The sequence below is a fragment of the Lepidochelys kempii genome, chromosome 10 (genome assembly GCF_965140285.1).
Source record: "Lepidochelys kempii isolate rLepKem1 chromosome 10, rLepKem1.hap1, whole genome shotgun sequence".
Classification (NCBI taxonomy): Eukaryota; Metazoa; Chordata; order Testudines; family Cheloniidae; genus Lepidochelys; species Lepidochelys kempii.
Genome location: NC_136389.1, coordinates 9,172,342 through 9,187,231, shown reverse-complemented (window position 1 = coordinate 9,187,231; position 14,890 = coordinate 9,172,342). Strand labels below are relative to the sequence as shown.

The following is a 14,890-nucleotide window of genomic DNA, read 5'->3' as shown; positions in this document are numbered from 1 at the left end:
ATGTGGCTAGATAAAAGTTTGCTTTATTCTAATGCTCTAAGCAGCAGGGTGTTCTCTTACGAAGTCTGAGTATAACTTAAGAATGCTTTTATTTTGCTTTGTGAATGAGGTGGACTGAATTTTCCATCCATGCCCCTTGCCTGAAAACCAGTCTGTTAGACTCCAGTAGTGAGAGAGATTAGGACAGACCCTGTTGAAGACATTCACAGCAGTGATTTGGAAAGAGGCTTCAGAAGCATGTAGTACAAATCCAGAAAGTGTGATTTATTGTCAGATTTCAGAAATACAAAAAAAAGACTAAACATCTTTGTTCCTCTTTAAGGGCTTGGCTGCCAGACAGGAGGACACCTCCACCCACCATCTCAGTGTTTTGTGGTGCTTTGTCTTTAGAAGGTGTAGAAATCCGGTTTCTCTGCTGAGAAGTTGAAGGTTGGTCTTTCTTGGTCAGATTCTGGCTGCAGGTTTGGATTCTCCTAGAGAAAGACAGATACTCCTCAGCTGAATGATAGTGGCAGTAGCAGCTTGTTGGGATTGCCGTGGCCCAAGTTTATGCCCTCTTGTTGCTCTTCTAAAATCTAGAAAGTACTCAGGGTAGGTCTAAGCTGCAGCTGGGAGCAAGCCTCCCAGCCCAAGTAGGCAGACACTCTGACTGGCTTCACTCAATCTAGTACACTAGAAATAGCGGAAGAGAGACTGCAGCTTGCCATCCTTGCTCCGATCCAAGAAGTTGGATGGGCTTGTGAGGTCAAGCTGCTGCCTGAGCTTGCTTCCAGCTGTAGTGTGAACATATCGGGGGCAGTTAGCTAAGAGTATTTCATGCAATGGAGACTGGCCATTTGACTTGACTAAATGACTCGTTTCTTATAGCAGTGGAACGCTCAGATCAGTCATCTCCCTGCCAGTGCCATGAAGATGAGGGACTAGTTCAGGTGCTGTTCCAAGCCATCTAGTACTGCACAAAGCAGTGATATTCTAGGCCTCCTGTATTGATTGTGTAGATGGGCTGACTGTCATGGCTACAGGTCAAGTGTCTCACAGAAGCATAGCAGTAGAATCAGGGTTCACTCAAGTTCTGATCACTGCTGTTACAGCCTGACAGTGTCTTCAAAAGGAAGATGGCAAAAACAGACTTCTTCCTGTGCCCCTAATCCTTCAAGATTCGGGTCAGCTACCCAGAACAGCTACCCTATAAACTGCAGGATTTTAGTCATGATGAGTGTTCCTTTTAACAATAGTTTCTAGACCTTAGGGTTTGGGATATGAACATTATGCTGATATCGCACCTAGAGATTTTAGTCAGAATCTGGGCCCCACAGTGCTTGGGCACTGTACAGACTGGTATGAGAAGCCCTGCTCAAAAAGCTTGTCATTTAAAGGTGCCCCAATTCATCTTGATAAGTGTTCACTCTTAAGCCTAATGTTATAAATACATTTCAGATACTTTAGCAGCACAGCTATGCTCTGTGTTTGTGCATGCACAAATGCTGTAACTGCAGTTAAATCATAGTGGCACATGAGCTGCTAGACAGGGCTAAGTACCCTGTATCATTTTCCCCTCCCCACATGCAACAGTAACCGTAACTTTAGAGTTCCTGCATAAGGCCAGTGTTCTAAGCTTAACCTTTGCTAGAGGGAGATTTGTTGTGAACTAACATGATTTGACCCTCTACCTATAGGAATAGCAGCTTGACAAGAGTTCTCAATTAGAGTAGGATGTTTAGTCTGGTCTTCCATTCATGACAATAAGTTAGCTAAGCTTTAAATAAGTAAAGCCTATGTACATTTGCAGTTCATATAAATCTTGAATCATTCCAACAGATGTCATTTGGAGATAGCCAAAAGGAACTCCAGAAGCAAGACAGGATCTGGTTGACTTTGTTGGGCATGAGCTTCTGGAGTCCAGATCAGTAACGGATCCTGGTGAACTGAATAATGGCACAGTCTGAGGCTAACAAACTGCAGAAGCTCAAGATTGTTTCAGGGTCCTGAAAGCCTGGATGGAGACACCTGGCACAAGATACTATTCAGAGATCACATGTGATTACTACTTTCAAGTGGTAGAATGGGGAGAACAGTTGACAGTGTCCACATACCTCACTAGCAAAATATTTCTCTATGAGACCTAAAGCAGCTCGATAAACCATGGTATTATCATGGGTTTGCAGTGCTTCAATTTTCTCCAGGCCACCAAGTTCCTCCACTAGAAAGCACAGCTTTTCTGTCTCTTCCAGCTTCTCAGCTGCCTGTGGATGTTGGGAGAAGGAGCAAGGAGATTAGGTATCAGCTGCCATGAGGTGCCTTCTTGACATGCTGAAAAAATTAATCTGGTGACAGTATAATTTAACTCTATCAGATGGCACCTTGTTCTGGGACTATCCATTGAGTACCAACTCCTGTATACTAAAGTATTGAAGACAGTCAACTCTCATTTGTGAGCTACAAGCTCTCCAGTTGGATCCTGCAGTGCTACAAGAATGAGGCCTCAAACTCAGGTATTTACAAAAATTAAACCACACAATAAGTACTTGGCTCCATGGGATTTAGTTATAATCCTCTGGGATCAGTTGATCTTTAGTTGTTAACCTCAGTGCTTTTATTTACATATTAAGATTTAGTTTTCAAGAACCCTTTACTTCTGTGCTGTTACACAGCAGGTCAATAGGAATGGATTTTATTTCTAGAGGTGGGCCAATATGGACACAGGATACTTAGTGCCATACTAGCTTGTTTCATCCTCTTATGAAGGAAGAAAAGCACAGATTCCTGCTTACAGCTCTGTTCCTCTTAGCACTGCTTTTAACTTTATCTAAGTCAGCTCAAGTTTTTGGTATTTAGTTGTCATTGGGGGGCAACACTTGCATTCTTGTACTGCTTACAGCCTATTCCAAGGGTAGGGCCAATACTGGTGATCCATGTGCACAAGCAAGGTGTGACCCTAGTGCATAAAAGTTTGAGGGCCCCCCCACAAGGGAAAAGCCACCACTTACAAAAAAAGCAAGGCCACCACTGGAAACGAAGATCTTACCAAGAAGAGATTTGAAATTGTGTCAAGGATGACCAGGATGGTTTTGCCATCTCTGGCAGAGAGCAGATTGAGCAGAGGTTTAAGGACCCCATACTGGACAAGGTCCACCACTTGTTGTACAGTGCCTCCTGTTGTGAAGTTGGCTACTGCCCACACGGCCTCTTTCTGAGCTTTAAATTCTCCCTGCAAGAGAGATGCATGTTAGAACTTGGAGATCCAGTCAGCTGTATCTATAAAATGTAATAAGTGGAAAAGGACTAGACAGTTTCCTTGATATGCAGTTTGCTTAAGCACTCTGTAGTCTCAGGAGTCTGCTTAGTTCTTGAATTAAGTTAAGCTTTGTAGAGGTGACATATGGGGGGGCATGCAGGGTCAAATCTGCCCCCCGCCTGATTTGCTGCTTGGCTTTGTACGGAGCATGCTCATATGGACTGAGCATGCTCAGTAACACTGCTGAAGCCAGCTGCCCTCACTCTGCCTCCCCACCCCACAACTATCAGCAGGCACAAGTCATTGACACTTGAGATGTATGAAAGAGGTTAGTCATAGGGAAAGAGTACCTGCATGCTTCTATGAGGGGCATGTGAGAAAAGTGTGCAGCTCCCTTGCAGTTTTAAGGCACATGAAACAGGCCAGAGTACCTCAAGAGGATGAGCAGCATGTGCTATTCCTCTTAGTCCAAACAAAGTCTGACTAGAAGTGGGAAGCATGGTGCTTTTATTAACTCAGCACTGCTTTTGTGGTAGTGGTCATCCCAGCACCACACGTCACCCACACTGCTTCTCCCATACCTTTCAGAGTAACAGCCATGTTAGTCTGTATTTGCAAAAAGAAGAGTATTTGTGGCACCTTAGAGACTGACCAATTTATTTGAGCATAAGCTTTTGTGAGCTACAGCTCACTTCATCGGATGCATGCTGTGGATCTTTCCACAGCATGCATCCGATGAAGTGAGCTGTAGCTCACAAAAGCTTATGCTCAAATAAATTGGTCAGTCTCTAAGGTGCCACAAATACTCCTTTTCTTTCTCCTGTACCTTATCTAGCAGCTCCACCAAGGGAGGTAGCAGTCCACAGGTAATGAGTTGCTGGATCTGATGGCAAGGTCCTGCTGCAATGTTACTGAGAGTCCATGCTGCTTCCTTCTGTATAGTTGGCTTTGGGTGTTGCAAGAGCTGTGGCAGGACGGCCAACACACCTGCATCAATGACCATCTGGGTCTGCTCATCTGTCCCAGTGACTACATTTCCAATAGCACGTAGAGCAGGGGTCTAGACAGAGAGAAATGATTCACTCCCTGAATGAGCTAGATGAGGAGATTGTCACCCAAGAGGCAGAACTAGTTTAAGTCTGGGGTACCTGCCAAAGACTAACAAGTGTTTCCCCTCAATGTTGGTCTTTCCCTTACTGACCAGTAGAAAAGGTTATTCATGCTGCCGGCCCATGCAGCCATAAACTAGTGCACAACTCTGGTGTCCTACCTTCAAGACAAGCTCCACTTTCAGAGGAAGTTGGCTTGTTAAACCTTTATGTCATGCAACCATAAAGGAGCAAGACCAGGGTGTTGGATCAGCAGCAGAGCTACCTCTGCAATCTAGGGAGCAGGACAATCCCGTTATGGTGGACAAGGATACATTTGTTTCCCTCCTGCCTTCAGCATGCTTCCGATTCCAGTCCTAGAAGGGAAGAGCCTTGCTTTTTAGGTTTCCCTTTGTAGCACTGAATTGTGCCTTTGTGGAGGAGTGAGGTTCATGAAAGAATGAGTATTCCTTGCCATAGGCCATGTGCTCTACATACCACAACACTTAATTCTGGACTGCCCATGAGTTCCACCAGCCTCGGGAGAATCCCTGTCTCCACCACCACATGGATGCGATCATTGGATCCATCAGTCAGGTAGGAAACAGCCCAGCACGTGTCAGAGAGAATGTCCTTATCTTCATGTTTCAGTAGGCGAATGAGCACTGGCAGGATCTGCCTCACTGCCTCAAGGGGAGGGTAGGGGTTCTTGTTCCTGCAGAGGTTTGACAGTGTCCACGTTATATTTCGCAGGAACCCAACCTGAAAAACAAGGGAGGATGTTCTCATACAAAGACTGAGTCTGCAAAGCTAAGGCCAGGGAAAGGAAGCACTCTAGAAATGGTGCATTTGCCCCATTTAATAGCATTTCCTCATGAGTTAGAGGGGAACAGCAAAGATAGTCAGTGTAGGGGAATCCTGCAAAGCCAGTGGCAGGTTTCTGTGACGTTTGAGGCAGGGGGTGGGGGAGAAAGGATAAGATGGGAGATTAGTTAATAGGGTGCCTCCCATCTGAGATTAGGAAAGAGTAAGAAAGCAGCCTCCTTCCACCATGTTAAATTGCCACCTGGTGAGAAGTCTCAAACAGATACTAAAACAGTATGAGATTTTTAACTAGAGCTGTTTGGCATTTAACTTGTAACATGCCAATTTCCAAGGCAAGCATTTGCCTGACTTTGGGACCAAGATTATGAAGTAATCCCCTATCCAGATCAGAACTGGAGTGGTTGGTTTTTCAGCATGGGCAAGACTGGCTGATCTAATGTACTGTGCACAGAGGCTATGAATAGCTAGTGCTGTGCAGACCATATTCATCACAGCAGGAGGAAAGCAATGACTTTCTGAAAGACAGCAACATCTGGGTTCACAAAGTTGCATTTACCATATTATGTTTTCTATGCACAATCTATCCACGCTGTTCCCTGGGAGGAGGCAAGAGTGTGCGAGAACATCCAGGAATGCAGCAGCAAGAGAAATACTGCAAGATCTAGGAGTATCTAAGGCAGGGCTTCTCAAACTGGGAGGTCACAAGGTTATTATGTGGGGAGTCATGAGCTGTCAGCTTCCACCTCAAACCCCATTTCATCGCCAGCATTTTAGTAGTGTTAAATTTTAAGAAGTGTCTGATTTATAAGGGGGGTTGCACACAGAGGCTTGCTATGTGAAAGGGGTCACCAATACAAAAATTGGAGAACCACTGATCTAAGGGAAGGAGTTTGCTTAACACTGCCCTAAATTGCCCCTCCTCTACCTTGGAGGAGTACAGCAGGCTCTCCTGCCTGTATTCTACCCATAGGAAAGGGCAATATAGGGCATCAGTGCCCTACAGACACCCTGCCCTAGGCATCCATGCAGGTCACTAGGCCCAGCCCTAACCCTGCCATTTCCCAGGGAGCATCTTATATAAAGCCTCAGCCCTTCCTGGGAGGAGGGGAGCCTTGGAGACACAGTTATCAGCTCAGAAACCCTCAGCAGGGTCAGACTAAGCAGTTGGTCCAGGGAAGTGTGTATTTGACAGTTATGTGGTAAGCAACTGTCTAGTGGATCCCTCACATGGGTTTGCAGATAAAGTGATTTATAATACACCTGCATTGCCAACCTCCAACCCCCCTTTATTATTTTGGGGTTTTTTTGGTTTTTGAGCCAAGGTGTTAAATTCTTTGGGGTAGGGACTAACTGTCTTCATGTATAGTAACTGGTTTTGAAGCATTTAACACCAGCTCAAATACTAGCCATTTCCTCCCGCCCCCTTCACATCCTTTGGTGGGGAGTGACAATTCAGCATCTCACCACTTTCTATCTAATTCTGACAGTTGTTTGCTACTGAGCACTGGACCAGTGGAAAGGTTTAAAAGAGGATGAGACCTAGAATGGAAAAAGTTCCTTAGATCTAGGTGCAGGGGGTCCAACTTGGTACCTCTTTGCCAATTTGCCACCATTAGACAGCCAAATCAACATCTGACAGGTGAAAGCAGTCAGATCCTTGTTAGTTTGTATCCAGTGGAAGTCTTCAGTTAGCCAATCACAAGCCACTAATTAATCCTTTTCTTCCAGCCCCTCCTCCAACAGTTTTATCTCAAGAGCAGAGCCCATTCCACCTTTACACAAATGGGTTAACATTTGACTGTGTTACAAGTGATTAGTAGTCACAGTTCAGCAATTAGTCAAGTGATTAACAGCTACTAATTCAAGGAGTTAGAATATTTACAGGAGTAGAAGGTGACACCAGAGCCAACAGAGGAGGAATCACATTGTTGTGGATAAGGGAGTCTCTGTACATGGGGCCATCACCTGTGTGGAGAAGAGCAGAATGGTTTGTTGACAGTTGTCTTATCTAGCAGCCAGACATCTTCCTGTTGTGTTAAAGAACATTACTACAAGTCCTATCTACACCTGCCACCAACAGTAGGTGATGAGGTGGTCTATTATTGGTAGGCAAACTAGAGCCATAAATGGAGACAGGTTTCAGAGTGGTAGCCGTGTTAGCCTGCATCAGCAAAAACAAGGAGTCCTTGTGGCACCTTAGAGGCTAACAAATTTGTTAGTCTAAGGTGCCACAAGGACTTCCTGTTAGAGCTATAAAGTATTGTTTGTTTTCAGTTGGTGAGGATTCAGTGGCCAGACAGTTTTTCCCCCCTTACACCAACTGAATTTTAAGAAAATCAAAACCATGCTCTCTTGGGCAAGGAAGGAGTGGTAGAAGAGGCAGATATGGGGGGAAAATAAAAACTGAGTACTTGCCTTCATTACAAGAGGAATTTAAGGTCTCAATAAGGGTTGTTAGCCAACATCTGTGTGCCGAAGGGGTTTGCCTATACCACAAGGTTGGATAGATGGATTTATTGGTTCTACCCTAGTCTTTATTCTACCTTAGGCTTTATCTTGAGAAGCCTAGATATCTAGTTCCATTAAGGCTAGAGGGCATGAGGTTATTGCCAAGGCAACACTGATCACAAGGCAAAATCTGGAGGCATTCCAAAGGAGAGCCCTTGCACAGGTCACCATTTTGTGAAAGCTAGAGAGCACCTCTTACCTGCTATGTTACCTAGTGCCCACACAGACTGTTCACTGATATGCATGTGTGGAGAAGACAAGAGGGCTACGAAGGCTGGGACAGCACCTGCCTCCACAACAGCTCTTGTCTGGTCAGATGTTCCAGAAGCAATGTTAGTCAGTGCCCACGCGGCTTCGAACTGCAAGGTAACGTTATCGTTACGGCTCAAGAATTCCACCAGTTTGGGAATAATCCCTGCTTCAATAATCTGATTGAGAGGTGGGTTCCTCTGCCGGGACAGCATCCTCCTGTGGGGGGACAGGAGACAGGAAATGGCATCTTAGGGTAAGTTCTCTCCATCAGTGGGAAATCTTGATGAACCACAATCCTATAGATCAGATAGTGAGATAGACCCTGGGAGTGTTTTACACAGTGAGTAGACAAGCTCTGTAGCTCTCACTACAGGAAAACTGAATTCAGCATCTAGTTTAGGCAAATCCTACAGTAGTTTTGTTTGTGTATCCAAGAGTTAGTCTTCTACAAAAGCACTGTAGAACACAGGTCTTCAAGAGGTCATGGTGGTAGCAATATCATGATTTGTTTATGGCTCAGAGCAGTAGCAACCAGAGAACATGTTAACAAGAGCAGTAATGCTCCCTCTTTCCTGTTTAAAGCTTACTGCTTTTTGTGGGGCATCCTTTAGAAGACTTGTTTTCTGATACAGTCTCCCAGTTTGACTACCGACAGCTTGTTGAGATTTTGCCTGCGACATTCAAGAGCTAATTGCGGATCAGCTCTGCCATGCACCTGGAAGACTGGCTGCCTTCCTCTTCCTTGAAGGGGTCAGTCACATCTAGTTTTCAAGTTGTTTTAATTATGTGCACAAGTTGGGACTAGTAGAGGTCAAGTTGGTCACTTGTGAAGCAAATGCATTTGAACCAGTCCCCAGAGGAGCAAAGTTACTGCACTGCCTATCAACCACCATGGGTCCTTTAGGAAGGCTCTTGGGGTACATCTACACTGCAATTAAAAAACACCCACAGCTGGCTCATGCCAGGGGCTTGGGCTAAGGGGCTGTTTAACTGCAGTGCAGACGTTTAGACTTGGACTGCAGCCTGACCTTTGGGACCCTCCCACCTCAGGCTCAAGCTCCTGTGAACATCTACACTACAATTAACAGCCCCTTAGCCTGAGCCCTGCAAGTCCAGGCCAGCCACAGGTTTAACTGCAGTATAGACGTGCCCTAGTCATTCTGGCAGACGTATCATACCCTTGTCGAGGGAGTAGAGTCAGCAGAAGAAGCCAGGAGGAGCCTTCAGTGAGTGGAGGCAGCAACAGCAATCCCTCTGCCTTCTGAAGGCCAAGGTGGGAGGCTGCTATGTGGCCTGAAGGAAGAGTAGCACCTCAAAACAGGCCTAACCCTTTGAGGAGAGGAGACACTTAACCCTCTGTGTTCCTTCACAGTGCTTGTCCCCTCAGACATTAAAGTCAGTTTTTAAACTGTTCTAACCTGAGCTTCAGACATTGATTGGTTTCTTCCACCCCCTCTCCCTCCACTTGGCCCCCCAACACTCACTTGCTTATGGAAGGCAAAGAATCATCCCTTTCCCCATCCATGAATTAGCAAGGAAGCAACTCTACCTCTACACAGGCTAATGTTTGAGTTGCCTTATGTTTTGGATTCTTGCTTTTGTATCCTTGCCCTCCTGCCCCCCATTACTGCAGTATTTGAATGCCTCAATCTGATTTCTTCCCTTCCTCACAATTGTGTTGTGAAGTACTATTATCCCCATTTTACAGATTGAAAATGGAGGCAGACACACTAAGCAACTTGCCCAAGGTCACACAGGAAGTCTGGTGAAGTAGGGACTTCACAGATGTCAAGTCCTATGCCAATACCCTAACCACTGGACAATCCATCCTCTCTAGTCCTTCAATGAGGTCTGCAGTAAAACTCTTGAGCAGGGAACAGGTCTCTAGCACAAATGGACACTACATCAATGTGTGTGTTCTATTCCACAGAAAACTGTTACAACATACCTGGCTGTCTGAGTGGCCTTCAGATGAAGCTCAGGATTGTTCCCATTCACAGCTTGAACTATTTCCTCCAAGGAGAGCTGAGCAGTCTGTCATGGAGAAATGAGATTCAGAGTCAGACAAGGTAAGCCAAGACTCAGACTTAAGCTGTGTAGTCAAATAGAAGCCTAGGCCCAATCGGTCACTAGTGCATGTCTAAATAGCCATCCTTCATGCAGTGCAGTTTCAGGATGAGAGAAGAAGAAAGTCCATGAAAACCTCAGATGTAACTGATCCCTTGTGCCAGGCAGGATTAAGGTCGTAAGTTCTGAAAGTTTGTTGAGAAGGTTCCAGTGTAGCCAGACTATCAGCTATCACATTGCATTCACTGCTCAAGTAGCCAGCTTGGGTTCTTGCCAGTTCTATCTTCCAATGGTGTATGTTAGACTTTCTGTTAGAAGACGTTTTCAGACATCCCCTTTCTTGTTTTTTTTTTTTTTTTTTTTTAATATTCTTCCTGTAGAACTGAGTCACTTAAACTAGGACTTTGTGAGCTGCTCAGATGTTGCAGTGAACACTAGAGTGGCTAGCAACTAAGTCACTATGCAAGTTAGGTTGGCCATTGAGTCTAGCAGCTAGAATGGTTTTTGCACAGTAGTGCACTGTACTCACTGCATTCTTTTTCTCTTGTTCTGGAGAAAGACTCTCCCCCATGGAAGAGAAAGAAATATTCCTTCGTTTTAGGATCTGTTCATCTTTCTTGGCCTTCCGAAGTTCTACATTAACCTCCATCCTCTGGCGTCTCATTGCCTATGAAGGAAGAGTGCCATATGTTACAAGCTGTTTTGTGAGTGTGAGCTCTGAAAAATCGATGTTTCATAGCAGTGCACACATTATTTCTCTAGGAAGTGATCTGACTTCTATCCCAAGTTTAGTCTTCAAGTGCACTGCTCAGATTTCCTGTTTGACTTAAAGCTTTGTAGCTTCACAAATATTGTGACAAGTCTTACACACGACAGATTGGCAACTACAATAGTTATTGGGGTAGGGGGATCATAGCAAGTTGAGTTACGCTGCAAGACCAAAAAATGGGAATCTTGTAATGATCTGCCATCGGCCAAGAAGCTACCTTTGCAACTGCTCTCCTAGTCACCAGAGCAGAGGATATTCCTGTGGGAGATGCTTTAGTGCTATCCTGGAAAAAATTAAGGTAAATCGGATTCACAGATTACGAGGCCAGAAGAGACCACTGTTGTTCATCTCGTCTGACCTCCTGTATAATTAAGTTTGGAAAGATTGCATTTTTGTCTGTAAGTGTCAATTTCACCATCCACACACAAACCAGTGAAAAAAATATCAATTGAAAATTCAACAGGCAAAGAAAGAAAAGTGCTATTTGAGAAATTCTAGTTTGATTAAGAATATTTACTTTATATATTTTGACATGTGATGCAGACAATTTGTGCTTAAAGCTTTTTCTGAATCTCAACACTTGTTGTTAAGTAATTGTCTGACACCCCCCAGATGATTTCCTGAAACTGAATGTTTAAAGTTAAAAATGCTTAAAACCAAACAGCAATATTCTGTCAAAATCATAAAAGACATGAAAATTGAATTCTGCAAGGCTTATGTATAAGCCAGGACACAGAACTTCAAGATGCTTCCTGGAGCACATACCTTTTAGAAAAAAGCATCCAATCGCCAACGATGGGGAATACATCAATATCCATGGTAATTTGTTCTAGTGTTAATTACCCTCCATGTAAATTTAACACTATTTCCAGTCTGAATTTGTCTAACTTCCAGCCATTGGATCAAGTTACACCTTTCTCTGTTAGGTTGAAGAGCCCATTATTAAATATTGGTTCCCCATGTAGGTACTCATCACCCCATAACTTTCTCTTGGTTAAGCTAAAGAGACTGAGCTCCTTGAGTCAATTATAAGGCAGGTTTCCTAATCATTTAATTGTTCTCATGGCTCTTCTCTGAGCCCTCTCCAATTTATCAACATCCTTCTTGAATTGTGAGCACCAGAACTGGAGCTACTGTTCCAGTGGTTGCACCAGTGCCAAATACAGAGGTAAAATAATCTTCTTCCTACACGCAATTCTGCTCTTTATGTACCCAAAAATCATATTAGCCAGTTTGGTGACAGCATTGCCCTGGGAGCTTATGATCAGCTGATTATCCACCACAACCCTCAAATCTTTTTCAGAGTCACTGCTTCCCAGGATCAACTCCCACATCCTGTAAACACAGCCTACATTCTTTGCTCCTAGATGGATATATTTAGCTGTATTAAAGACATTGTTTGCTTGTGCCCAATTTACAAGCAATTCAGATCACTCTGCATCAGAAATCTGCCCTCATCATTATTTATGAAGGACAGCTTTTGTCTTGCATCCTTACACATGCTAAAGGGGAACGGCAGCTGTTTCTAACATGTCTAAATGAGGCGAATATATTGGCATAGATGGTTTCATTTCACTAGGAAACTCCAGACCAAGATTTAGGAGGACTTGTTCTGACATTTCCCCTCTCTCAAGGCTGTCACAACTCTGTCTACACTGGCACCTCCTATCAGGAAGTTTTGATAAAGCCATCCTCTGTCAGTCCCCCATTTAGGGCATTCCTGATGCCAGTATAGTCAGACTGTTCTCTGGTGCACATGCAAATCCGACACTGATCACAATACAGTTATCCTCTCAGAGAGCTTCACTGCAGCCACGTACAAGGACTTGGCTCCACTTGAGTGTTATTTCAGATTGATTGAGACAAACACAATCAGGTATAACTATTCCCAAAGCTGTGGGTCCAGACTGCTGTGTTATGGTGCTGTAACAGAATCAGAGGCCGTGCATCACTGTGCTTTTTCAAAGTAAGTGTAGAGCATTCTGGGCAGACATCCCATGGTACAGAGATCCACCACCAGTCTTAGGAGTTCTGGGATTTTTCTCACTGTATGGGGGAACACCTATTGGAAGCCACTGGAATTTGAGGACTTGGTCAAACCAATGCCCACGACGCCTTTTCTGCTATCCCACATGGGAGCATGGCTTCTATAATTTGTATGTGACTGGGAGAGCACGCGTGCTTTCCAGAAGAGGGCACACCTGGCTGCACACCAACATTTAATCAGGGCGATGACATCTGGTCAAGATGACCCAGGAACAGTAGTGCACACACAGGTAAGACGGGTCCACCCAGGTGGGCACTAATGCAGGGTGCAATAGCAGTGGGAGGACTGCCAGACTCAGAATAGCTCATTCAGAATGGGGATGCACTCAGACCAACCTTATTCCAGGGCAACTCCTTCCAAATTAGAGTGTATCTGCATTCAAAATGGATTAATTAAAGCAGAATGAGATGATGTAATTAAACATGTGGATGCAAGGCAGTTTATCCTAAAGCAATTCAGGTTAATCTAAGATGCTTTCAAGTTTACACAAGCCCCTACAAATATTTTCCTTACCCCAGGATGTTTTTATTTTAAAACTCGGCAGGCCTTTTAAAGGTTTGTCATCTTGAGATATCGCCAGCTGGAGAAAGTTGCTTCAGTTATGAAACCTGCCCCCAAATCTTGTCAGTTTGCATTTTTTCCCTACTATTTAAATGAGTTTTCCTCAGTTTCTCTACAAGAGGACCATAGAGGAAGTGCTAGAGAACACTGTTCCAACTGAATAAAACCCAGATCCATCTCTCAAATTCTGTATTCTATGCAATCTTTTCAAAGCCTTGACCCCCAGGCAGATAACTGTTTCGAGGGCAGTGTAAAACTCAAACAAGAAACCCCAAACCAAGACAGACAGTTTTAGTGCTAGCTTCAAGCTGCACAAAATTGTGTCCAGTACAGTTTAAGCTCCAGTCTGACAGACCTGAAAAGCTGAATCTCTGCCTTTGACAAGCTTCAAGAGCCAGCTTTCTGCCCCAATGATTTCTTACCAAGTTTGTTTCTCTTGTGGTTTAAAGCTAGAGCTTGTTCCTTCAAGCCCAAGGCATGTTTTCTTCCTGCTGTATTAAGGCTTGTCTACACATACAGCTGTAGTGGTGCAGTTGTGCCACTGTAGTGCTTAGTGAAGATGCTACCAGGAGACAGGTTTCTCCTCTCTGCGTAAGGAATTCGTCTTCCCAAGAAACAGTCTACACCACAGATTTGTTTAGTGTAACTACGTCCCTCAGGGGCATGAAGCGATGTAGTTCTATTGACAGAAGTTCACAGTATGGATCAATAGTTCTCAGCCTATTTACCATTGTGGGCCACATATGCAGCTCTCTGGTTTATGTGGGCCACATTCACACAATATATATACTCCCTGTATGACCCTGAGGATATCACATGGATCACAGTTGCATGCTTAGTGGGCCACAAGCAGCCCACAGGTTGAGAACCTCTGGTGTAGACCAAGCCTAAATCTCATGTTATATGCTTTATCATATTCTGAAAGATATTGTTTAGACCACTTACGGTCAACATTTTCAAGTTCTGTGTCATAAGGGAAGAGAGCTAGTGAGGAATCATGCATACACATTAATTTGTCAGGACACTGATTGGTTGGAGACCTCCATACTTACAGCTGTATCTTTGCCTTTATTTTTAAACTTTTTCATCCTCTCATCTTGCTCGTTTGTGGTAGGCATCTTTTCAGCTGTCTGTTGAGCAAGTTCAAAGCTTCACCTGCAGATAGGATTGGAGACAGAACAGATTTAGTTTCAGTGCTTAGGTAGTTTCACTGCAACTAGCCAACAAGCTACACTGACATGGTTTAACTTGGTCTAAAGGGAGAGGCTGCACCGGGCACAGGTATGGGCTGTGAACATGTTCTAGTGTCCAAAGTCTAGTACTCCAAACTGCATGTGCTGGGGACAAAGCGCTCTACTGCATCAGTGTTTAGGTACAAGTTTGTTTTCTGGACAGGGACAGGAAAGACCATTTAATGCTCATGCTCCAGAGCATGAGCGATCCTGGCAGTTAACCAAACATGGGTCACTTAGAACGCTGACAAAAACCCAGTAACTAACACTAGACCATTGAAGTTACATTTGTCACTAAGCACAGAG

The 14,890-nt window shown here is 44.3% G+C and overlaps 1 protein-coding gene across 1 annotated transcript; it reads right to left on the bottom strand.

Moving 5' to 3' along the window:
- Positions 1–319: 319 nt before the first annotated feature.
- On the bottom strand, positions 320–14,470 carry KPNA7 (karyopherin subunit alpha 7). The gene is made up of 10 exons (XM_073361380.1): positions 14,405–14,470; positions 10,505–10,642; positions 9,857–9,942; positions 7,856–8,124; positions 7,031–7,113; positions 4,822–5,085; positions 4,062–4,295; positions 3,026–3,208; positions 2,094–2,243; positions 320–473 (listed from the first exon to the last, which is right to left on the bottom strand). Exons 1-10 carry the CDS (start codon positions 14,468–14,470, stop codon positions 387–389), a joined length of 1,560 nt encoding a protein of 519 aa, XP_073217481.1. The 3' UTR covers positions 320–386.
- Positions 14,471–14,890: the final 420 nt, after the last annotated feature.

Bases quoted from the DNA above. Each gene is read 5' to 3' on its own strand.
- KPNA7 (XM_073361380.1), bottom strand. From the start codon at position 14,470: ATGCCTACCACAAACGAGCAAGATGAGAGGATGAAAAAGTTTAAAAAT. The intron at 10,643-14,404 runs GTAAGTATGGAG...CTTCCTTCATAG, and splicing joins ATAAAGGCAAAGATACAGCT to GCAATGAGACGCCAGAGGAT. The intron at 5,086-7,030 runs GTAAATATTCTA...CTTGTTTTTCAG, and splicing joins TGGTGTCACCTTCTACTCCT to GTTGGGTTCCTGCGAAATAT.